This window comes from Triturus cristatus, chromosome 9, assembly GCF_964204655.1.
Source record: "Triturus cristatus chromosome 9, aTriCri1.1, whole genome shotgun sequence".
NCBI classification, from domain to species: domain Eukaryota; kingdom Metazoa; phylum Chordata; class Amphibia; order Caudata; family Salamandridae; genus Triturus; species Triturus cristatus.
Window position 1 is genome coordinate 806,192,056 of NC_140592.1, and position 25,678 is coordinate 806,217,733.

Below are 25,678 nucleotides of genomic sequence, written 5' to 3' on the forward strand. Positions count from 1 at the left end.
TGGATTGGACTGTGGTGAGGTTGATTGGATTGGATTGGGGTGGATTGGAGTGGGGTGGGGTGGAATTGGAGTGGGTGGATTGTTTTGGATTGGAATGGAGCAGATTAGAGTTGGGCAGGTTGTTTTGGATTGGAGTGGGGCAGATTGTTTTGGATTGGGGTGGGACTGATTGGAGTGGGGCACACTGTTTTGGATTGGAGTGGGGCAGCTTGGAGCAAGACAGATTGTTTTTGATTGGCGTGGGGCAGACTGGAGTGGGGCAGATTGTTTTAGATTGGAGTGGAGCAGATTGTTTTGGATTGGAATGGGGCAGATTGGAGTGGGACAAATTGATTTGGTTTGGAGCGGGGCAGAATGTTTTGGATTGAATTAGGGAAGATGGTTTTGGATTGAGGAGGGCAGATTGGTGTGAGACAGATTGGAGTGGGTCAAAATGTTTTGGAATGGAGTGGGGTGGATTGGAGTGGATTGAATTGAGTGGGGTCGATTGGGGAGGCAGTACTGTGGATTGCATTGGTGTGAGGTGGATAGGAGTAGAGTGGGGTAGATTAGATTGGGATGGATTGGGATGGATTGGATTTGTGTGGGATTGGATTGGAGTCGGGTGGATTTTGGTGGAATGGACTGGGGTGAATTGAGAAGGAGTGGGTTGATTGGGGAGGTGAATTGGATTGGAGTGGAGCGAATTGGAGTGGGGCAACTGGCGTGGGCAGATTGTTTTGGATTCCAGAGGGACAGATTGGAGTGGGGCTGATTAGAGTGGGGCAAACTGTCTTAGATTGGAGTGGGGCAGATTGGACTGGGCAGAATGAAGTGGGCAGATAGATTTGGATTGGAGTTGGGCATATTGGACAGGGGTTGATTGGAATAGGCAGATTGATTTGTATTGGAGTGGGGCAGATTGCTTTGGACTGGAATGGGGCAGATTTGAGAGGTGCAGATTGTTTTGGATTGGAGTGGGGCAGGTGGTTTTGAATTGAGTGGGGCAGATTGGAGTGGATTGAAGTGGGGCAGATTGGATTGGGGCAAATTGTGTTGGATTGGTGTGGGGCAGAGTGGAGTGGGTCTGACTGTTGTGGTTGGAGTGGGGCAGACTGGCTTGGGGCAGATTGTTTTAGGTTAAAGTGGGGCAGATTGTTTTAGGTTGAAGTGGGGCAGATTGTTTTGTATTAGAGTTGCGTAGATTGTTTTATTTTGGAGTGGGGCGATTGTTTTGGATTGGAGTGGGGCAGATTGAAATGTGGACAATTGGAGTGGGGCAGATTGTTTTGGATTGGAGTAGGGCGAATTGGAGTGGGGCAGATTGGAATGGGGCGGGTTGGAAGAATTGGAGTGTGTTGGATTGGAGTGGAATGAACTGAATTGGCTAAGTGGTTTGGATGGAAGTGGGGTGGATTGCATTAAGTGAGATGGATTGGTGTGGGGTGAGTTGGGGTGGATTAGCGTGGTTTGGAGTAGGGTGGATTGGTGTGTACAGCACAATTATATGCTAAAGCATCATTTCAGAAATGACATATAAGAAAGAAACAATGTTGCTTTACAATAACATAATCCTCATCTTTTGAGAACAGTGTCCATGATCAAGAACAAATGAAAACATGAGTGCCAAGTGAGAAAAGCAGCCTTGGCAAATAAAGGAAAGTTAACAATAGAAAATAAATCTGTGCCATTTTTCTTGTCCTGCTGGGCATGTTTTTGCGAGTCAGATACAGGGGCATAGCTTGAGAGGGGGTGGTTGGGGTGTTAAACCCCCTTAATAAATGGATTCTCTGGTATATAGTTGGATACAGGTGTTTTCAGTCAGCATGGTGAAGTGGTTTTTGGATTTCACCTAAGATTTTTACATAGACATTCAAACAAAAATACACACACACACTCTATGTTCTGAAGTTCTTAAAACGTTTAGTTATTTTACAACCGGAGACATCGTTTACAACGCACATGTTACAACGCGTGCCATCACAACGCAATTTTTACAACGCCAAATCCATTACAACGCATGTCATTACACCACATGCTATTACAACGCATTCCCCAAAGTAACGCCCAGGCGGAGGGAGGTAAAATAGTAATTTGCAGTGTAATGGATTATGCGTTCTAATGGCTTGCGTTGTAATAACATGCGTTGTAATGGATTTTGCATTGTAAAAAATGTGCTCCAATGGCACGTGTTGTAAATGCATGTGTTGTAACGTGTCCTATTCTTTTACAACATATTGGGGCAGATTTTCCAACATTTTCCGCTGTCCTTCCTACACAAAAGTGACGCAAAGCAGCACAAAATGTATTTTTTATTATTTACTTCCAGCGCAAGCTGCATATTGTCTAAAAGTAACCCAAAGTAGCAAGAAGCTCTGCTTTGCGTTACTTAGCACCAAGGTGCTGTTGCATGGGTGCTCCCAGGCAACCACCCATGCTTTTTCACACAAAACCTTATCTATCAAAAAACTGAGATGGGTTTTGTGTAATAAATTATTGTGTTTTGACAGCAGGAGTTAAAAGGAGGAAACTTTGATTTCTCTTTTCTTTTCCGACGTGCATGTGTGATACACTGTAGAGCACACATACAAAGTAGGAAAAGCTTTAAAACTTGTTTTTGCATTGTATTTTGAAGGGGAAGGGAACCCATCCTGCACAAAACCTATGCTTGACTTATGTACATACACTTGCGCTATGCAAAATTCTGCGATGGAGCTAGGGAGAAGGAAGGAGAGTGATATATATCTGCAGATGTGGCGCTCACTTGGTCCCTACATCATGCAATGCAGGGCAGCATTTTTTGCTGCTGCACTGCATTCCGTGATGTGTTGGATTGTCTTTTACGTAACCGTGCTGCTCTCCTTTCCATTGTGCCTAGCCCCCTCATGAATTGCTTCTCCTATAACATAATTTAACAAGATATGCCTGAATAATTGTTGGGAAATTTAAAGGTCACCCCCCACCAGTTTTACTGACCAAGCTATGCCCCTAGTCACACGCCTTCTGTTTGCTGGGCACTCAAAGTTAAAAAGAACAAAATATTACCTCAATCATATCTGGACCAGTGGACGGACACTGATTAAGTTGAATCAATCAGTGCTTGGTCCCTGCTCCACACAGAGAAACTGAAATGACAAATTATGAGGCTGCAAAGAAGAGTGCCAGGCAAGCCAACAAATGGAAAGCAACAGCAGGGCTCCAAGCCCTTTTCTGTATACAAGAGCATCTCGCAAGTGAAACGCATGAGCTAGTGCATGCTCTTGCAGGCTCGACCCTAAACAGAAATGACTTTCGAGTCATTCATTCAATTCATAAAAAAGTTATCAAGCTAAGTAAGTGCCTTTCACTATCAACATCCATGCACATTTCCCACCATAGGCACAGGAAGATGTCCCTGAATTAATATCTGTTGTTTTCATTTTCCCGCTGGTGTACACTGACGAACGAAGCATAAGTCTTCTTACCCGCTTGAGTGCTTTAATTTCTGCTGTGTAGCCAGCTGCTGCTTTCTGTTCCTTTCCTATTTCTGAAACAAGTTGGACTATTGTTTCTCTGCTGGCTTTCAACTCCATCTGCTGGCTGGCTAATGCTTCCTCGAGGCTTGCAGTTCTTGACGTTTCATTAAAATGGTCTTTCAGTAGCTCTGAAACCTGTATGAAGGATTGGAAAAACCTTTGTGTTAATAAAAATAAACTGGGCATAAAATTGCATATTCAGTACTTGCCTATGAATAACAAAGACATGCCTATGTCACGGAAGCAGTCCCTGGCAAGGAGAAAAAGCATTACATAAACAAACACAAGACGGTTTTGAATAAAGATAATGTATTGTTAGAAGTACATTTTTCTGAGCAGTAAGGATAAAGCTGCCTTTGTAATGATTGTTACTTGACCATTATCAACTTTTTAGTATTTCTGTCATCAAGCAGCAAGACCCAAACTGTTTCTAGGGATGGTTAATAAAGAGCTTTAATGTGCTGACACCGCGTAAGCATGCAGCAGCGTACATCATAACATAGCATGCCACCTTCATACGCCAGTCCTCGCTGGTTGCAGGAGGCAATCAGTATGAGCTTCAGTCGCGGCCAGCATGACTTGCGGGTGGGGGGGTGCGCGGGCGGGTTTAATTCAATAATGTAAAAAAATTAAACTTACCTTCACGCCGGTGGTGTACAGCGTCGTCTCTGCTCTTCTCTTGTTCTCCTGCCTCCGGCAGGAAGAGAAAGCAGGCAGCCAGGCTCCCACCACTAAGCCAATCACAACGCTGCAAGCAGCGTTGTGAATGGTCAGGATGCCGCCCAGCCAGGGGCTAATGGCCCGGCCATTAGCCCCTGGCAGAGTGCGCATGACTGGTTTGGTTGGCCCCAGAGGACTGACAAAATAGTTAAGCGCACTCAGGAGTGACCAGCCCTGCTCGCAGCGCAGCCCCGCCCACCCGCTCACCCACAACCAAACCCTTCTGCTTTCCCACAGTGCAAGAAGTAGAAACATAAAATGGTACTTATTACCATTTTATGTTTCTGCTTCTCGGACCTCGAGAAAGCAGTGGGGCGACACTACTCTGCCCTGGAGGAGCCGCCCCTGATGAGCTTCCTGACTGATGGTAGAGGTGTCGGCAAGAGACCATTATTATTAGGGTGGAGCCTATGACTAAGGCCCTCATTTTAAGACGTAGTGGACTCTCCGTCAAGAGATACAATAAGCAGAGGCCTAGTGGTTGAAAGGTCAGTTCTTTAAAACACACTCTGCCGAGCAATGTAAGGGCAGGGTAGAAATCTCTTAACACTTTTATTGACAGGAGATCTCTATCATCTATTGGTAGTTGATGACCCTCTATGGGAGATAGGGTAGGTACATACCCCAGACCTGGTGAGGTCAGGCAGACTTTACCATGATCACAGTGTAAACTAACTGGGCTACACTCGATATTCTAGAAAATTCTCTAAATCAAGGGATAGGAGGGAGCGCATACAGAAATACAAAATACCCCTGTTCAGTCCTTTGTTAGGCTGCCCCCATGCACCTCGGTGCTTTACCCCTCAAAGTGTATTTGAGGTTTTGATGAGTTACCACTGCATTTATAGCAGGCCAGCCGCAAGTCCTAGAGTAGTGGTCACGGATATGACAAGCTGATATGCCTACCCAGACTCCTTCAGGACAAAAAAATGTGTAGATGTCTTGTAAATCCATTATATGCATTCAGTCATTGCTCTGTAGAGCCACCATCTGAGATGGAATTTGGAGTTTTAACGTTTGCAAGAGTGGAACTGGTAGCGATCGTAAAGATCCAGGATGTGTGAAAGCCTCTCTCCCCTTTTCCTTACAGGGAAATAATTCAAGTAATATACCCACCTCTTTTCTTGGAACAAGACTGGCTAGTTTTCTGTTACGGATCAGAGCCTCACTATCTTATATAAAAGTTAGTGGTATGGAGACTGTTACACAGGTAGCCTGGTAAGCAGAGGATGTGGCAGCTGTAGAGCAAAACCCTTCTACCCCACTGAGAGGACCCTTATGCCATTAGTTATCTGGGTGAAGTGGCAGTAACCGATGGAAAGGTTTCTCCTCACGGATGTGGTGTACAGGATGGTGGATCATCCATGAAAAAGTCATTGGGACGTGTTTGCCTTGTTTCTGGCTGGAAGAGAAAGATGTTTCCACCACCAAAGCATCTCCTCTTCACAGACCTTCTTAATTAAGACAAGGAGGATCCAGCAGATGTCTTCAGTTGAAAAGACTCCTGATTCCCAGCTGGAAAAAAAGAGAAGGTTAGGCCTAGGTGGTCCTAGGCAATCCAGTACTGTCTGTCCTGTTTCATTTGGAGGATCTCATTTACTGAGGTACTTAACTAGTTCTTCCCACCAAAGGGTAGGTAAATTACCTTCTCCAGGGACTCTAGCATCATATCCAAAGACATGAGCCTTGATGACTATTGCATGGGCAGGCCACTGTTCCGAGCCCTGGCAACCCTATGTCAATCAGGATCATGGGCATTATAAATTCTTCTTCCACCGCTTCTTTGCCAGGTTCATGTACCAGTACTTTCCCTTGACATACTGCTGTAACATGGAGCATAGTTGTCCAATTTGTGCCAGAGATGGCCATGTTCGCACTGGCCAGCTGCAAAGAGTGCCAAATTTAAGGATCTTCTTAATGCATGCCTCCAGACACTCTGCCTCCTTGTTTATGTGGGACACCACTCTTTGTGAGTAGCTGCCATTACTGCGATAGACCAAACTAGGAAATTCACGGACCCAGTGCCTGGAAATACTTTGAGGCCCGTGGCTTAGTGCCAAATGTTTTGAAGACTAAAGGCTCAGAGGAATGTTTCTTCCACGCCTCCGGGGCTTGCCTGAGAACCTATAGCTCTATGGCTCTATGGCTATGACAGGTCAGGGAGGGGATGCAGAAATGGCAAGCAAAGCATAAATGCCCTCTCTTTCCAATGGGATTGCTGATGTTGTAATGGACAAAACCTCCAAAGCTATGGCCATGGTGGTTTCATAGTGTCAGGTCAGATCCAGGTCCTCATGATCACTGGTATAGATAATCTGGCTGGAATCAAGCTCATTGTCTGACTTTCCTGATTGGGCACTCATATTGGGAGTGGCCTAGTGTGTAGTTTCACAGAGGAATCGTCCATCTCTGAAGGAGAAGCAGATGCAACCAGAATCAAAGTCAGAACTGGTCTCTGGATTGGGTGGAAGGTAACGGTTGAGTTAGAGGGACTGATTCCAAAGGCTGATCCTCAGCCCATGAAGTGGCATGGGAGCGTGTGGAAGATATACTGGAAGCTGTGGTACCGCAGTGGGCATGACCTGTAACTGGACTTTGGGCTGAGACGCTTTTCTGGCTTTCATCTTGACACCCAGCAAGAGGAGAAGTCTGAGCAGAAGATGGATGATATCATGATGATGAACCCTGTGGCAGGATTGAAAAGAGTGAGGGAGTGGTGTGGCATCTCTTCCAATTACTTTTGAATTGGATGAATTGTCATGGAATTCATTACCCTCAGAGGATGGAATCCTGATGGGCACAGTGTTATTGAGAACTCAACTGCTGGCACCATACTGGAACCCTGAGTGCCAGCTTGGGTTTGAGAACCCTATACCAAGTCTGCTGTTCAAGGAGGTGGAGTGGCAAAGTGGGAAGAAGGGGTACATACTTACGGATATAGTACATTTCCAATAGCCAGGGCAACATGACTAAGGTGATATTGCCAAAGGAGTTTCCACAGTAGAGACCAGTGTTCTAGTTCTTGTTGTGCCACCTGTGCTTCAGGTTGACTCTGTGTATGCACAAGTAGGTAAGCCTGCCTCTTGTTTTTATTTCTGCAATGAAGAGCTTTGCTGCATGAATAGGTGATGCTCTCCTTCTCAACAGTCTCTCACATGCAGGAGCCCGGCTCAATCATAGTGGTGGATATCGAACAAGTCTGACAGTTCCCATTAACTCCTATAAAAGTATCTGTGTTTTTATTTAAATAGAAATGCTTGTGCCAACCAAGACTAAGACACAGTCCATCCACAGGAGAAGGTGGGTTCCAGAGCCAGTCTCCGGAGTCACCATATCAACAAAAAGAGACTATGGTAAATGGCCTTCACCCTGGAAGAGAGATAGATTCAACCTCTCTGTGCAACACCCCATCCAGTAGAAGATCCTTGCTTATGTCTTTGTTGCAAAGCTGGCTTGGGTCCTCTGTGCCCATATGAGTAGCTGAACTTGAATTAATATTGTAACAGAGTTTACTAGGCAGCAGACTTAGATCACAGGTCTGGGTCTCCTCCAAGGCACTTTATGCTCTTCCCCTTCTCATGACAACATGGTACACTTGTGACAAGTTGTCAGGTACTAGGAGTAGATAGGTGGGAACTAATTCCTTGGGTATACCTCACAGTTTCACTTTCAGGAAGAATGCTCAGTACCACAATTAGTACCTGTGACCCTGAACTTACCTCCTGACTCTTCTTGTTGTTAACAAAATCCAACATCTCTTTTTGAATTGCTGGACTCTTGCCCTCCATTCATTCCAAACATTTTTGAAAGGACCTTGTATTGCTGGGCGCACATTGTGAGCAGAGGTGCACTGAAAAACTGTTCCCCACACAGAAGCCACATAAATGATATAGATCAGCTGCAGAAAAAAGTTTATGGCAAGACACACATTGCCTAAACAGACAATTGAGGCCTAAGCAATCTGATCTGGAGGAAGGAGGTGATGGAAGAAAAAATAGCGGGAAAATAAGCATCCAAAATTACCAGAGACGTGGCTCTTTTTGGAATTATTAGAATAAAAGAAGGATGTTCAGATTTACACCAATGGGTGAAAAAAAGGAGGCTGGCGAGGACACCCATATTCTAAGGCACAGTGGTTGTGCCACATGGGCACATGTATTATACCGCACCACTTCAAACTGGTCGAGCTTGCAAGCATACTGGCTAAAAAAGTTACAACAAAACATGGTTTGTCTCACCATGTAGGTTTATAGTGCCATGAGCATGATTTAGTGCCTGATATTTACCCTTCATGAACATCAATTTCCATGTAGGACTTACATATAGAATGGCAGCAAGTGGGCTCTGCCGACGCCGGTCTCAATGTAGGTTTATAGCACAGTCCACGTGTTTCCATGTGGGTGTAAATCATCTTTCATGTGAAAGAGCACCTTATGCGTATTTTCATGAACAATATTCCATATAATTGTAGCAAAAGCAAGGTGTGGTACAAACCAAAAAAAGGCAAAAATAAGGAACTACACACTAAGGGCCATATTTGTCAAGAAGTGATGCAGCGCAGCACCTGAAAGGTGCCAATGCCTGCATTTAGCGCTACTACCGCTTTGTTTTAAAAAATTGTTATTTGCTATTGAAATTGATGCCACGAACTTACTTGATGCACTGCTTATTTTAAAATTGAACTCACAGTGCCAAAACCCGCCGTCACACCGGCTCTACTCGCTTCCTGGTGGAATCGCCACCCAAGCGCCAATCAGTGAAGAGGGGGAGGGGCTAAGGCTGTCAAGGGATACAAATGCCTGTAGCAGCGCGGGAGCAACCTCTCTGAAAGGTGCTGCTGCCTGCGTTTCGCGCTACTACCGCTTTGTTTTTAAAAATTGTTATTTGCTACTGAAATTGATGCCACAAACTTACTTGATGCACTTCTTATTTTAAAATTGAACTTACCGCGCCAAAACCCGCCGTCACACCGGCTCTACGCGCTTCCTGGTGGAATCGCCACCCGAGCGCCATTCAGCGAAGAGGGGGAGGGGCTAAGGCTGACAAGGGATACAAATGCCGGTCGTAGTGTGGGAGCGCAGCGGACGCGCATAGCGGGCGTGCCAAAGGCAAGCCCATCTGCACCCGTCCGCGGTCGACCGGGGCAAGGGGCAAGCCATTATGCTCAAAGTACTACCTACTCCACAACCAAACTCAAATCACTCCACTCAAAGGAACTAGCAATCGACCGGTGCTGTCTTGCTAACATAGCAACGAATGGGATAATGGTAAAAAGATCCTCATTCCCCGAATTCTGTGATCGTACAAATGCGAGTAAAAGTACGAACCTCAAGGCTACAAACAAGGTACAACCCCTAACAGTTATTTATCTAAATACCCGCTCCATAGTCAAACACCAACTTGAAATACACAACTTACTGGCGACCGAAAAACCAGATATCCTACTGTTAACGGAAACCTGGCTAACACAGGGCTCCACCCCTGATATCCTAGCAGCATTACCTAGCGACTATTACATCCTCCAAGCTAACCGCCACCAGGGAAATACAGGAGGGAGGGTGGCAGCTGTAATACACCAAGACTTAAAATTCTCAGCACTTACCCCCCTCGACCTACCACAGGTAGATAACCTAGTGATTAAACTAGAGTCCGACTCTGCCCCTCCAGTCTGTGTTATACTCTATAGACCACCACAGAACATGCCACAATTCCCACAGTCTCTGAGTGAACAGATGACACATCTCATAACAAATCACGCGAAAATACTACTGATTGGCGATCTCAATTACTGGGCCAACGACCCAGCAGGTGGACCTCACTCAGCTGAATTAACAGACTTACTTATGGGGCTAAACCTTAGCCAGCACATCACCTCTGCTACGCACATTAAAGGGCATACATTAGACCAGGTATGGTCTACAAACCTGACTATGACAAATCCAGATGTAACTCCCTGTATCTGGTCCGATCACCATCTCATCAAATTTTACATAAATAACCTTACCAAACTTAAAAGTCCCCTACCTGACCCTGGATACTTTAGGAACTGGAACATCATCGACAAATGTCAATTCCTAGAAACCCTGGCCAATACAATCCCCATCAGCCAATTCTCTATAGATGAGAGTGAGAAAAACCGTTGGACTGGCTCTTGACAGCTAGCAATAAACATGCCCCACTTAGGAAAATACAACGAGCACGTCGCCACGAAGCCCAGAAATGGTTTTCCGCTGACTTAAAGGAATTAAAACTTGCTCTGCGCCAAGCAGAAAGGAAATGGAGAAGCAATTGCTCACCTGACGACAAAAGCACCTATCTAACAGCCCTTAGAACTTACAAAAAAATGATTCTGACCACAAAGGCCGAATATTTCTCACTTAAAATCATCACCTCCAAAAACCGATCAAAGGACATTTTCTCAACAATTAATGATCTATCCAACCCTGACAGAGTGGCATTAAAAAACACACCTTCGCAATCCCTATGCGACTCCCTGAACAACTTCGTCATAGACAAAATTAAAATGATCAAAGCAAGCATCCCCATATGCCCAAGGCCCACTTGTCAAATTAAACCAAAAAACCCACACAGGCTAGAACAGATCCCAATGATAAGCCAAGAAGTTTTTACAGACCTATTGACCAAAGTAAAATCTGGCTCTCCTACGGACTGTTGCCCCCCTTGGATCCTAAGGAAGCCTTCACAGCCTGCCCAGACCCAGCCATGGCCCTCTTAAACAAATCGCTATCCCAGGGTTACGTACCTGATACCATTAAAGAGGCATTTGTCATCCCCCTCCTGAAAAAGCCAGGAGCTGATCCCGGAACCCTTACCAATTACCGACCTATCTCACTGCTTCCTTACCTGGCCAAACTACTCGAAGCCCACGTAGCCAAAAGCCTATCTGCCTTTCTGGAGCAGTCAGATTACCTGGACCGCGTCATGGATGCAGGAATCCAAGGATCGGCCCTCGAATGGATAAGCTCCTTCTTAACAAACCGTTATCAAGCGGTTCGCTTGGGAAACTTCACAACCCCAAGATTAAAAACACTTGTGGTGTTCCCAAGGGCTCCTCTCTCTCCCCTCACTTATTTAATTTGTACCTCCTCCCCCTGATCCATGCACTAAAAGAAAGGAAAGTCCAAACCTTCAACTACGCAGATGATTTCCAACTAATATTTCCTATCAATGACTCCCCTACCACTGTCCACGAATTCCAGATGACAATGCTGTTCATCCGTGACTGGATGAACAGCAACTATCTCAAGTTAAATCCGGAAAAAACGGAAGTGATCCTCACGGGAGGCTCATTGAACCCCTGGAGCTCCCACTTCTGGCCTAAAGAACTGGGACAGCCCCCCATCCCCTCTACATCTGCAAAAATCTTTGGAGTCATAATCAACAAAGGCCTTACCATGAAAAATCAAATTGGATCTGTGATCTCAACTTGCTGCTTTCAACTAAGGAAAATAAGAAAAATCAGCAGGTTCCTTACACAGGAAGCAAAAATACAGGCAGTTCTCGCTATTGTGATATCCTACATCGACTATGCCAACTCACTATACTTTGGCATCCCAGCCTATCTTACCCACCGCCTTCAAATGGTTCAAAACCAGGCGACCAGACTGATTTTTCAAGAAAACAGGCGCCAACATATTACCCCTCTACTGAAGAAGTTACACTGGCTTCCAATAACCCAGAGATGCGCCTTCCAGGTGGGATGCATCATCTTTAAATCCCTGAATAGCAAAAACCCAAAATTCATTAACAGCCTGATCAACAGGTACACTCCAACCCGCAACCTACGATCTGCTTATATGCATCTTCTGACCATCCCTTCATTCAGGCTAAAACCCGCTGGAGGGACAAGGTTCGCCACCCTAGGCCCCAAATACTGGAACTCCCTGCCTCTTGAGATTAGATCCTGCACAGATCTCATGAGCTTCCGCAAACTCCAAAAAACATGGGGGCATATTAGCAAGGAACAGGGAAAATTAACGCTAAGGGTGCTTAGCGTTAATTTTTTTAACGCCCGCTATTGCTAGATAATATCGCCTGGTTATCGCATTATTAACAACACCAACCGCCTAGGCAATAAAAAAATTCAGCGATAGCGGCATTTTGGGAGGTTATCACTGGTAATGCAGCGATAAAACTTCAAGGATAGGGATATCCTTGTTGATAGCCCACGGTGAACTTAGCCATGTAATACACCGTGGTTAGAGCTGCTTTTTTTGTCTCTAACAGGGTTAGCGTGAAGCTTGATAATAGGAGAAATGTCGCTTAGCGACATTTCTCCTATTATTTTGCTCTGGAATGCCCACTTTGCATCTCATTAGAGATGCAAAGGGAAGCGTAGTGAAAAAGGGTGCTAACATGCGATTTTGCATGTTAGCATCCTGTTGTTGATAGGGCAATATTTTTATCTCCGCTTCTTTGGCTTTTAAAGCCAAAAAAGCGGAGATAAAGCCCTTGTTAATATGCCCCATGGCTATTTAAACAGGCATACTAGTAACACCTTAGTGTAACACCTTCATAGCAGAGCCAAGAAACCAACCTGGTGTACGTGCGCTCTACAAATAAAGTTTAAAAAAATAAATAAATAAAAAAGTCACCTTGCTGCGCTGCATGACAGGTAAAGGAGAGAAGTGCACTGTAGTTAACAAAATAAGGCACATTTCTAATTGTACCCAGCGTTGGCACACAATGTGCTGCCTAGCACCAACACAAGCACTTGTGCACCATAGTACAAGGGTGCCTGCGTTGTAAGCAGGATTGTTTTTGTGCAGGAAGGTTCCCGTTCCTGCACAAAAACAATCCCCTGAGGTGTTTGTTTCTTTCTTTCTGTGTGTGGTGCAGAATGCAGCACACATAGAAAGAGGAAAAACGAGGAGGAATTAAGATATTTCTGCTGGTTACGCCTCCCCTAGGAAGGTGTAGCATTTTGGTCCACCAGTAATGATAAATCTGCGAATGTGACAAAACCCATGGGTTTTGCATCAGACCACCCATGCACCACCCATGGAACAGTCTCCCTGGGGCAGTGTAACGGAACACAGCGATTTGCACTGCGTTGCGTTTCTTTGGACGCAACCCCTTGATAAGGCCCTCTGTGCCTGCAAAATTTGGTGTGCTTTCTTCTTCATGGGGGAAGATGTCTATGGAGGTTTTCATGTTATTTGAGAATTGCATTGGCTAAAGGAGTAAGCCATTATGAATTAGTTTTATCAGCCAGCTGTTACATTGATATATGTTTTCTACGAGGCTGTCTTGGAAAAAATTGAAAATGATCTTCAGATGTGGACAGGAAGGTGGTGCAAACAGTAACTCATTAGAAGAGATTCAGTGCTTCCTTCCCGATTTGAAGCCATTCAGAAACTCGTCAGCGCTATTCGCATGTTTGCCTTGAGACGCGAGGTTACGAGCCTGCGGCTGCCTCTAACCGTCTGCCGCCATTTTCCCCTGACGAGCCCAGCAGACGTCCCTTCAAATCGGGAAGGAAGCATTTAACAAGTGTTTTTTCCCTACTTTTCGCAACCTTTAGGGGCTGATGACCGGGAGCTGCAGTATTTCGGCGTTCGGGCGTAAGGGAGTTCTCGAGGCGGCAGCCTAGAGGCAGTTGCAGGCTTGTGTTTCCTTAGCACACGAACGCGCTGCAGGGGTTTTTACTTCGCAACCTTAAGGGACTCGATGCTCGATTGCAGCCGTCTTGAATTGGGAAAGTCATAGTACTTGTTCTCTAGGTGCAAGGGAGTCTTTTTGGAGGCAAAAAAAAAAAGAAATCTGCAATCGGCTGACGCCTCTCTCTTTCTCCCTCGGCTACAACGCTCAGCGCTCTCCGCCGGTCAGAAGACAGCAGCAGTGGCAGTGGAGGGGGCGCTGGAGGCTCGTGGCGGCCAATGGTTTGAAGCCGCCGCCGGTCTCGCGGTGAGGAGGGGAGTAGCGGCAAGAGTTGGAATTAGATCGGCGAGGTTGTCTGTGGAGCTCTATAGCCCCTTGCATCGGGGGAACAACGCTTCTCTTGTCCCTCTGCAGTCCTGCCCAGAGACATCCACGTCGGGGGAAAAAAAAAGAAAACAGAAGGAGGCTGATTCTAACATATGGCGATCTTCAATGACTCCGGTAAGGAGAAGAGGGAGAGACTGGGGGCCTAAACTTCATTTTGATAGGGAAACGGGGGTGCAAACAAATCAGAGCTCACAGTTTGATAGTATTAAATCTAAACCCAACAGGTATACTCTTAGAAGTAGAGAGATTTGGGGGAGGAGGGGAGCATCCTCTGAACCAGACCCCGCAGCTCCCATGAACACGATTACATTAGACAAAAAGCAAAGAACTACTAAGAAAGTAATTACCCCCCCATCCACCACGGCTGACAAGAAAGAAAAGAAAAATCAAGGTAAAGTTAAAGCTAATAGAGTTACCCCCTCACTAAGATCATTTTTCAAAGCCCAAACTGCGCAACTCACTGCCGGAGATAAGACAGATCAACCAGAATTCGATATAGCCTTAAAAAAGGGTGAAGCCAAACTGCCTACAGCCGAAGGTTTCACCATACAGAACTCCCTTAAGGAAAGAATGGAGCCATTGGTTCTTGAAAATAGATTTGAGCTTTTAGAGCTGGAGAACTGCGCCATGCTACCTTCCAAGCCGCCCGATCTGAATTACCTTACCCCTGGGGGGGAGGAGAGCGTCCTCCCAGTCGAATCAAACTCTACAAATGGCACAGATGCTCCCAGTATAGGAGCAGTGTCCTCCCTTACAGCAGGATTATTAACAACTTTACTTACGGAAATCAGAGAAAAATTTGCAGTTTCAGAAAATAACCAATTAAAAATACAAGCAGTCTGCGAAAATCTTGAAACTAAATTGAACGCAATCTCTGAAAGGGTGGGAATTGTGGAGGGAGCAGTGGAAAATTTAACAAAACAAGTCGAGAAAAACACTCACGATATACAAACATTAAGAGGAGAAGATAGAGCTCTAAAAGAAAAACTAGAAGTCTTAGAAAATGCCGCAAGAAGGAATAACATCCGCCTCTTAAATATCAACCTCCTATGCGACATTCATTCCGGTTTAGATAAAACCATTTTGGAGGGAGACATACAAAGAGTTCATAGAGACCCTTACTTTAAAAAATCTGGAAAGAAAAACCCCAGAAAGATCCTGGTTAACTTCAAATCATATACTCTAAAGGAAAAGATCTTAACAGAGGGATTGAAAGCAGGAGAATACAAGAGGTCTGATTGGTCCCTTCGAATCAGATCGGATATATCCCACTTTACTCAGGAAAAACAATGGGAGTTGGGGAAATCACTGCAGGAATTGAAAATCTTGGGCGTTACAGCGTCTTTACGCTTCCCAGCATCGCTGAATGTAATGTGGGATAACAAGATGTATATTTTCAAAGATCCCGATGAAGCAAACGCTCTCACAAATCGAATTAAGACCTCCTCAGCGAAATAAAATAAAATAATTATTTAAATGCCTTGAACCGGGACTGAGCCTGAAAATAGAGGAATTCCTCTAGTAGTTGAAAGGGAGGTTCCCCTAATGGGTGGGGGGAGGGAGCCCACTTACAATTTGGAAACACTGTCCAGGTTTATTTTGCACTGGGTGGGGAGCATATGGGAAAAAACCCCAAAAAAATGTCCTCAGATGAAGTAGCAATCTCCAAAAAATATTCGGACTATCTCTATCCTACTCAAAATTCTGAAAAATGTAATCTAGAATGTAGCCAAGGATGAGGAACTATGATCTAGAAATAATGACATGGAATGTAAATGGTTTAAGGGTACCCAGAAGGAGAAACAAGATATTGGAATATTTAAGATTATCTGACTGTAAGATGTTTTTTTATTCAAGAATCCCACCTACTGAGGGAAGAGTGGGAGCTAATCACAAAGCAGCACAGATGGATCGAACACTGCATATGCACAAACCAACCCTACAGCTCCAAAGGCTCCGCAATCCTAATTAAAAAATCAGCATCGGCAGTGCTGCAAGAAAGTGTAGTGGATTCTGCAGGCAGATGGGCGGTCACAAAAATAAAAATAAACGGCCATGGCATGTCGCTCGCAAGTTACTATGGCCCTAATTGGGACGATCCGAATCCCCTTTACACATTGATACCCCATCTACTAGAAGTTGATGATGATATAATTTTAGGAGGGGATTTTAACTTAGTCTTAAATCCAGGTAGAGACTCGACCTCTTCTAGAGCTGTATCCACCACAGTGAAAATGAGAAGAGCCTTCAGACAACTAATGGTGGATATAAATCTAATAGACATATGGAGCGAGATGCTGGCTAAATCTAAAACGAAAGGTAGTAAGTTCACTTTCCACAACAAAAAATGTGGTCACAGATCAAGGATTGATTTTTTTTAGTAAATACAACTTTTTTTCGTAACACACTCCTTGTATCTCACGCCCCCCAACACATGTCAGATCATTCTGCAGTCACGATCAAAGCAGCTTTATATAAGACTCAATCATCCCGAAGGTGCACCATAAATAGAACATTATTGTCGGAACAATCCATTATTCAAAAATTAAAAATAGATACCAATGAATTCTTTGAAAGTAATTTAGATTCTGCAGCAATCCAATCAGTGTGGGATGCATATAAAGCCTTTTTGAGGGGGATCTTACTAAGCATTAATTGTAACCAAGCTAAGAAACAAAAAGAGATAACAGGAAAGCTAGAAACGGAGCTACATAAACTGTATGAAATCCTTGAGCTGGACGTAGATAACAAGAATACCCTAAACAACATAAAAATAGCCAAGTGTAATTTGAATAACCATCTAGAAGCTATATTAAAAAAGAAATGGGAGGCCAGCAAATTAGCTCATCACGAATATGGGGAGGGGTGTGGCAAGCTTCTCGCTTGGAAAACAAAAACAGACCAGACGAGAAATATGATAAAAGATATATGTTCCCATAAAAACGGACTCATAGCCACAGAAGAATCGGAAATTGAGGATTCCTTTGTCCATTTTTTCGAAAATCTATAAGGTGGGGAGGGCAACCTGGACATGGGAAGCATGGAGGAATATTTGAGGGGCCTAGACCTCCCATCACTCCAACAAGAAGATAAAGACTTTCTCAATGCGCCAGTAGAACTAGTTGAGATAACTCAAGCAATAAATGCGCTAAAAAAAGGTAAAACTGCCGGCCCTGATTCTATTCCCAATGAGATCTATAACACACTTAAAGATGAATTGGCCCCAGTTCTCCTCCAGTTATTTGATGCATCTTTTTTAAATGGAGACAATACTCCCTCTTCATGGGATGAAGCAACTATCATAGTCCTCCTAAAACCGAACAAAATCCACGTGAGTGCGAATCATATCGCCCAATATCACTTTTAAACTCGGACCACAAAATCTATTCACAGATTATCACAAAAAGATTAAATAAAGTGTTAGATCCACTTATTCATCAGGACCAAAAGGGCTTCATGAAAGGGAGGCAGTTGAGCCAATTAACTTACGATCTTATTGGGGCAATCGACCTGGCGCAAACATATAAAGTTCCCTTGGCGGTTATGACATTCGATGCCGCCAAGGCGTTTGACAGGGTCGATTGGTCATTCCTATTTAAAACTCTACAATGCTTCGATCTCGGGGATAGATGTATATCAGCAATAAAGGCTTTATACAAGAACCCTTCAGCTAAAATATTGATTAATGGGAACTTAACTAGAGCAATACGTATTGGGAGAGGAACGAGACAGGGTTGTCCCCTGTCACCGATACTCTTTAATATGTACATTGAACCGTTAGCACACAACCTAAGATCATCTCAGAACATCATTCCCTTTAATTGTAATGGGTGGGAAAAAAGAATAGGCCTGTATGCGGATGACTTAATTATATTCTCTGGTAATTTGGAAAAATCATATGGGGGGATATGGCAGGAATTAGAGAACTTTGGAAAGGTTTCGGGCTATCTTCTCAATCATCAAAAAACAGAACTCATGAAGTGGCATATGGACTTTGAGAGCCCCTACGAAAAAAAGGAGATAAGATATTTAGGAATTCAGATCGTGCACGACATTAATAAAATATCAAAAGTTAATTTTGATAAAACAACTAAAGAAATAACCTCCCAGCTACAATCATGGGGAACGCTTTCTCTCTCTTTTTTGGGTAAATCTAATATTATCAAAATGTCCATTATTCCAAAATTCACTTTCTTATTCAACGCTATCCCTCTAGAGTTCCCAAAAAGGTGGTTTGGGAAAGTTCAAGGGCTTCTCTCAAGGTTTATATGGGCTAACAAATGTCCGAGGATTGCACGAAATAAACTTAGGAAAAAAAAGGAGTACGGAGGAATTGCAAGTCCCGACCTCTATTTGTACATGTGTGCATTCCAATTAAAAAATTTTCGTCAACTTATGTTAGAAGATTGTATGTTTTCTCCTCTCTTCAAAGCCCTTACAAAAGATCTCTCTAAAAAAGCTGGGAAGTTTCTTTTCAAATTCGGGAACCCCAAATTTTTCAAAAAAGTAAAACTCAAGATACTAAGTGCAGCAATAAAAATTTGGACACAAGTAAGACGTTTGCTAAAAATCCCATATTACGATGTAGCTGCGCCAATTTGGGATTCTCCAGGCACTCCGGAATGTTTACTGGACAGCTTGTCAGCCCCGTTAAGAAGAGCTGGGATTAACACTTGGGGGCAAATTCTACAGGAAGGCGAAATAATCTCCTGGCCTCATTTATCATCCTTAACTGGAAGTTCGATCTCTAAGTTTAAATATTATCAGCTGACAAGCTGGATAAGATCTGCCGGGAGTGACATGAAAGGGAACTCAAACCTGGCGTACAAGATATGCACTCGTAGTGGCAAAAAAAAAGAAGTGGCTGCCTGGTACTGGTTACTTGCCCAAGGTGGTGAGGAGGACCAGCCTGCGTTTATGGAAATTTGGAAAAAAGACCTTCCGGACGAAGACCTTGAAAATTTCGGGCAAGTATCTATGTTCTATCTTTGGTCCTATGTAAATGCTGCTTCTTTAAAAAAGAATCACATCTTTACAGCGCACAAGGCATACTGGACTCCCCAGAAAATTTCAAAGATGGGAAGTCGAGTCATTAAGAAGTGCCCCAAATGTGGAGATGAATTGGCTAACAAGGTACATATGTTCTGGAGTTGCCCGGTCCTAACTTCCTTCTGGGACAAAATTGGTAAGACTCTTTCTAATATTTTGGGTCTAGAAATAAAGCTCACAACAGTTTCGGTTCTTTTCGGGCTACTCCCTAGTGAAATTAATGATCGAAGATTAACTAGAAACCATAAAGCGCTGTTCTTTGTCTTGATTTTGTTAGCCCGGAGGGAAATATGCATTAAGTGGATATTGCCATCTTCCCCCACAGAAGTAGAATGGGTACATTCCACTAAAAGGATAGCTATGCTAGACCAAATAGGGACTCACAAGAAAAAAGCTAGATTATGGGAAATATGGGATAATTGGGCAGAGTTAGGTACTAGTTCTATTTAAGGGAAAAGGGAAGGGGGAGAGGCGATATGAAAGGCAACCAAATCCAAAATGTTTATCTTGTTGGTCTCCTTTTTTTTTTTTTTTTTTTTTCCTTCCTTCTTTTTCTCCTTTTTGGGTCCAATGATTATTTAACATGCCCAAGGTTAAGCCCAGGCGTATGGGCTGAGAAGGCCTTTCTATATGGGCAATGTGCATCGTGGGCCAATGCAGACTCAAGACAAAGATGAAAACCCTTATAAGGAGTTGAAGGTTCGGCTTTTGGTAGCTACATTGCATTCTTCTCGCTTCTGAGGGGTGTCCTTAAACCAGTAATTACAGGAGTATTCCTTCAGACTTCAACTTGGGTTAAAGACTATCTTTTCTTGTTTCTTTTTCTTGGAGCATGTTATCTTCATATGAGGACTATAAAAAAAAAAAAAAAAAAAAAGAAGATATTCAGTGCATCATTACCCCGATACACTTGATGACATGACAATACAGAACTAACTTATTTTTATTTTCGTATCACTCCAGGAAAATCAGAGGAAATTAAGTCCTGTGACTTAAGTGTAAGTCATGGATGCAATATAAAAGTGACAGACCCAGCTCGTGTGTTTCCGACCTGTCCTTCCCCAAGTGGATAGTTGGGTAAAACATTTATTACATTAAATGTAATGATGGGCAGCAAAATTCAGGCGACCCACGAAGGATGTTTGCTTTTGGTTACTCGAGATACCTATGGTCCTTTTAAGTGTGTTAATGGCTAGAAAAGTAATAGAGAAAGCAAGGGAAAAAAGACCCACATGTATTTGAATTCTGCTTGTTAAAGTGGTTCCATATTTAGGAGATTGACACATTACTGCTTAAAATGTGTAGGTTTCCAAGGGCTTCTTTGGATACAGCTAAAGTCAGCAACCAAAAAGATAACCAGCAAGATTTTTATTACATGGTGCAAATTTGGAAACATTATAGACAACAACAACACAATTAATATGATATGGTATGTTAAAATTAGTGCTGACCCTAAATTAGAATATATTTTCAGTACCTTCGTTACTAAAATGTTGAAGGGGTCTTCATGTCCCTTTGGATCTATCTTCAGATAAGGGGATAGTTTACTAATACTTTCCGATACCTTTTTCTCCAAGCTGTATGCTTTTTGCTCTGCCTTTTCTCTTTCAAGCAAATGTATCCTGAAAATAAGGTGTATATACATGCATTAATACATCAATACACTGTTTCAAGTAACTGTGAAAGAAATCTGATTAACGTGTGTAATACAATTGATGAAAGATATTTGATATCAATTGTATTTCAATTATCTCCTATCAAAATCCATATTGATAATTTTCCTACCTGTATGAAATATTTTGAAACAGTCCACCGAGTGAAATAGCTCACAATTCCACGTTGGAAATGTTGCGTCATCTTAGTACCTTTACCATTGACAGTTTTCAATCTATATTATTTTAAAATATGGGCTCTTAAAATTAACAAAACAAACCACACCTCTGTCTCTGCTTTTGCACGTTATAAAACTCACCTGTGCACCCAATACTTATTTGGCTCACAGCACTGTCTGGTGACACATTTTGGGAACATATGAGTCACTAGATAGGAAAGGAAAGTGTAATGACTTCTAGTGTCCTGTAACTTGCTTTGAGTTAATCCACCAATTATCTGTATCTGCATTGATTCCTTGTTTTCCCCCATTTGTCCACTCTACCGTTTTTTCTAAACCCTGCCTCACATTTTTTTCCTTAAGGGGTAACATCTTTTTAGGCAGTCTTTTTTATGTGTTATTTATTTAGTTTTCTTTTTAGATTTCCTCATGTTGTCATCAGAAAATCCAATGATTTGGAAAAAGAAGTTGCTTAGGCATCTGGGCTACTTGGTTTCACTACAATTCTTGCACTCTTTGTACTGACTGGATGACCACTATGGAAATTAGATGTCAACTAACAGAATTAAACCAGCACCAAGAAACTGACTGGGAATGTGAAGTTTAAATCTGCGTACTACGTCGCCAGCACATGATGATTACTATATAGAAAAAACATGCAGTTTCACTGTATAAATGTTAGTAATAAATGGAAATGTTAAAGCTATTTAAACAAGCATTGGAAATGCAATAGGTCTCGCATTTGATTGAGTCGGAGCTGTTGGCGTTGTAAATTACGTCTTTTACCCATGTGTTATGGAGTTTATGTATGAGGTGTGTAGTGGAATTATGGGGCTTGATTGTAATTGTTAGTTTTGGAGTTGGGTGGTGTGGAATTGTGTGGTGTGGAGTGGCTTTGAGTAGTGGAATTATGTGGCATGGTTTGCAGTGGAATTATGTGGATAGTGATTATGTGGCATTGACTGTACTGGAATTGTGTGCTATGGGATTGTGTGTTATGGAGTGTATTTATGTGGAATGGTATTTTATGTTGTGGAGCGGTATGTAGTGTAGTTTAATTATGTGGTGTGCTGTTGAATTTTATGGTATGATGTGGAATTATGTGGTGTGGATTGGATGTATGTGGGGTGTTGTATAATTGTGTTGGTGAGATGAATTATGTAGTTTGGTGTTGAATTATGCAGTGTAATTTGGCAATGTGTGGAGTTGAATTGTGTAGGGTGGTACTGTGTGGATAATCAACACTACTTTGTCAAAAGCAGCACAAAACAGAAGCAACCTCGTTCAACAATCACACAAGATGACCTACGCAAAAGAGAAAGTATAGAAGAAAACACACAGAAACACACATACAACGGATACAACTCCACTACTAAAACCGTAGCACACTACTCCTCATTTTATTGGTGTGTGGATACCAAAAGCATGCAGCAACCCTCAGTTCAGGCAGCACAGAGTAGTGCTGTAAAACACATTGCAGACAGCTTACAGCAAAGCGGCACACACCTCAAAAACCAAAAGCACAAAAGCACCAGTAACATAATATAATACAATGCATTTCATTCTGAAGATGAAACATTTCATTGTTCTCAGTGCTTGGATTGTAAATATAGAAGGGAAGGTACTTTCTCCCCTTTTCCCTTCACACAGACACCGACAGCTCTGAGATTTGTATTCAACGGCGGCTCAAGAGTGCGGCACGGCGCGCAGCTCAAGAGGGAGACATTGCAGCTCAAGAGGGAGACACCACAGCGCAAGAGGAAGGCTCGGTGGTGCAAGAGGGAGGCCCGGCGGCGCAGGAGGGAGGCACGGTGGCTAAAGAGGGAGACATGGCAGTGCAAGAGGAAGGCATGGCAGTTCAAGAGGGAGGCACGGCGGCGCAAGATGAAGGCATGCGGTGCAAGAGGGAGACAAGGAGGCTGAAGAGGGAGACACAACGGCTCAAGAGGGAGGCACCACGGTACAAGATGAAGACATGGTGGTGCAAGAGGGAGGCACAGCGGCGCACGAGGGAGGCACGGCGGCTAAAGAGGGAGACATGCGGTGCAAGAGGGAGGCACGGCGGTGCAAGAGGGAAGAACAGTGCCACACGAGGCAGCACAGTGACTCAAAGGTAGATGGTGAAGAGGAAGGTGGGGCCGGCATCGGCCCCGCCACCATTATGGTGGTCGGCCGTGCCCCCGTCTCTCGCCCGTCCCGTTGCCCCCCGCATTGGTAGGGGGCCGTGCCCCGGAAGTGTCTGGATCACACGCGTCCCTCCCGTCGCGTGTGCCCCCTCCCTCGGGAGGATTTACAATCTTTTTCCGTTTTCTCCACAGTGTTGTCGGCTGCGGTTTCGCCGGATTTCTGGGTCCCCGTGGTGCCTGCCTGCCTGCAACGACGAGCGGGAGAGCGCCGAGATTTCATCGGGAGTGCCTTGCTTGGTTCACGCATCGGGAGGGACGCTTGAGGACGCAGCGACGAGCGGGAGAGCGCAGAGCAGCGTTTCGAATATCCCATTCAGCGGGAGCGAGCGAGGGAGTGTCTGCCTTAGTGCACGCATCGGGAGGGACGCACAAGGATGTGGGGGCCGTCGCAGAGGGTGCCTGAGGACGTGTACAGGGCCTGCATCCCGGCGCTGCTAGGAGCCAAGCGGGTTGGAGCCGATTGCTCACCTGCCTTGCTGGGCTAGCCAGTATTGAGGCTCTGGTAGCGTGGGTGCTGTAGCGTGGGTGTCGTGTCTTTTCCTCCAACAACAAGTGGTAAAAGTTACCAGCGTAGGTGGCCATGCCTCCAAAAGTTAAGCGCGGCGAACGGCGCCCGGATATTGCGAATGTGTTAGACGCCCTGATGAGAAAGATAGGGGAGATGGATAGCATCATGGCGCAGCTGGCGGATAGACTGGATGTGCAAGAGGGGTCTTCAGGGAGGTCGCGCAGGGACGCTTTACCCCCGAGAGAAGCTTTCCCCCCTTCCAAAAAAGAATAGGCCAAAGAAAGGAACGCAGGTTGTCCCTGGGAGCGGTAAGGGGGTGGCCCAGCGCTGCCTGTAGTGCCCGCGTCCCCTGACCCACCGGCAGGCGAGCCTTCACCCATAGATGCGGTCGGGGTGCCAGGTCCCGTGGTCCCTGCATTAATTCCGGTGCCTCCGACGCACATTGTTTCGCCACCAGCACCAGCAAATCCTATCCCCGCAGGGGGGGTACCAGTGCCAGGGGCGCCCAATGTTTCGATAAATGTTCCAACCGCACCCGGGGGGGTACCAACACTGCCGATTGATTTTGTCTCCAGCCTAGCAGCCGTGCTTCCCTGGCTTGGGGGCATGGGGTTGAATTTGAGTGCAGCGGGTGTGGCCGGGGCGGACACATTGGAAAAGGCAAGACAGCTAATCGACCAAAGCAAAATTAAAGAAGTTCCATTGGTCGTGATCCCCAAAGACACTGCAGGACTTTCGCATGGTAAGCCGCAGACATTGCCATTGTTAGGTGCGGGCGAATCACGCACATCGTATGAATCTCTGTCCCGCCATTTGTCGCAGGAGGTTAAGGAGAGAATTTGGAAAGGGACTTACATTGACATTTTTTCACTCTTAATAGACGAGGTTGAGAGGGAAGAGATGAGGAGGAAAAAAGATTATATGCCCGCACGTGAGTGGGCGAATGAAATGCTGAAGTACAGGGTAGAGGAGAACATCAGGCATTGGATGCTGGCGTTCAATATTTACATGGCTGTGATGACAGAGCGTTTTCCGGAGGAGGCGCCCGCAATGTCTTGTTATTTGTCAAGGATTAGCATGGCGCAGGCAACGAAAGGGGGCACAGGGTGGTTGGATTATGACAAGAAATTCAGGCGAATCAGGGCTTCCGATCCAACGCTAAAATGGAATCAGGTTGAGGGGATAGCTTGGTTAGATCATTTGGGCGGTCTGACAGCAGAGCCTGCTAGGCACGCGCCAAGGCCGCAGCCCTTTTGGTCGTTCCCCTTATCTGCACCAGGTGGGGGGGCTGGGAAGAAGGGATGCTGTTGGGATTTCAATAGGCGCACCTGCGAGAGGCCACCAGGGACATGCAGATTTAAACACGCGTGCAGTTTCTGTGGCAACTCAGAGCATGCCGAAGCCAAATGTCTTAAAAAACAGAGGGATAGAGGGGCCAAAAAATTGGATTGAAGGCGTCTTCAGCAAAGCTAGGTACTCGATTCTTCTGCATGCAATGACACCCTGGTTAAACAGATACAAATGCGCGTCCATGGCAAGGTTGCTGATCGAAGGTTTCAGGGAAGGGTTTAGAATCCCAGTGGCGGACTTTGTGTGTACACCCTTTTGCAGGAACCAAATGTCGGTCACGCAGAACACTAGGGTGGCGGCGGCAAAAATTGAGAAAGAATGTAGGTTGGGCAGAGTGGCGGGGCCGTTCGACAAGATTCCTGTGCATAACTTTGTGTGTTCTCCCCTGGGGGTGGTCCCAAAGAAGGAACCAGGAGAATTCAGGCTGATTCACAATTTATCAGCGCCAAGGGGGCAGTCGGTGAATGACTCCATTGATGAGGAATTCTGCTCTGTGCGTTATGCATCTGTTGATCAGGCAATTTAACTCTTG

At 44.7% G+C, this 25,678-nt stretch overlaps 1 protein-coding gene across 1 annotated transcript in view; it reads right to left on the minus strand.

Moving 5' to 3' along the window:
• The window catches only part of LOC146798874 (coiled-coil domain-containing protein 170-like), a 704,654-nt gene that overhangs the window by 285,709 nt on the left and 393,267 nt on the right, over positions 1 to 25,678 (minus strand). Inside the window, exons 6-7 of the mRNA XM_085626207.1 lie at positions 20,749 to 20,893; positions 3,444 to 3,629 (exon numbers count right to left, since the gene is read on the minus strand). Coding sequence (XP_085482333.1) covers positions 3,444 to 3,629; positions 20,749 to 20,893 — 331 coding nt within the window. The remainder of the gene's footprint in view (positions 1 to 3,443; positions 3,630 to 20,748; positions 20,894 to 25,678) is intronic.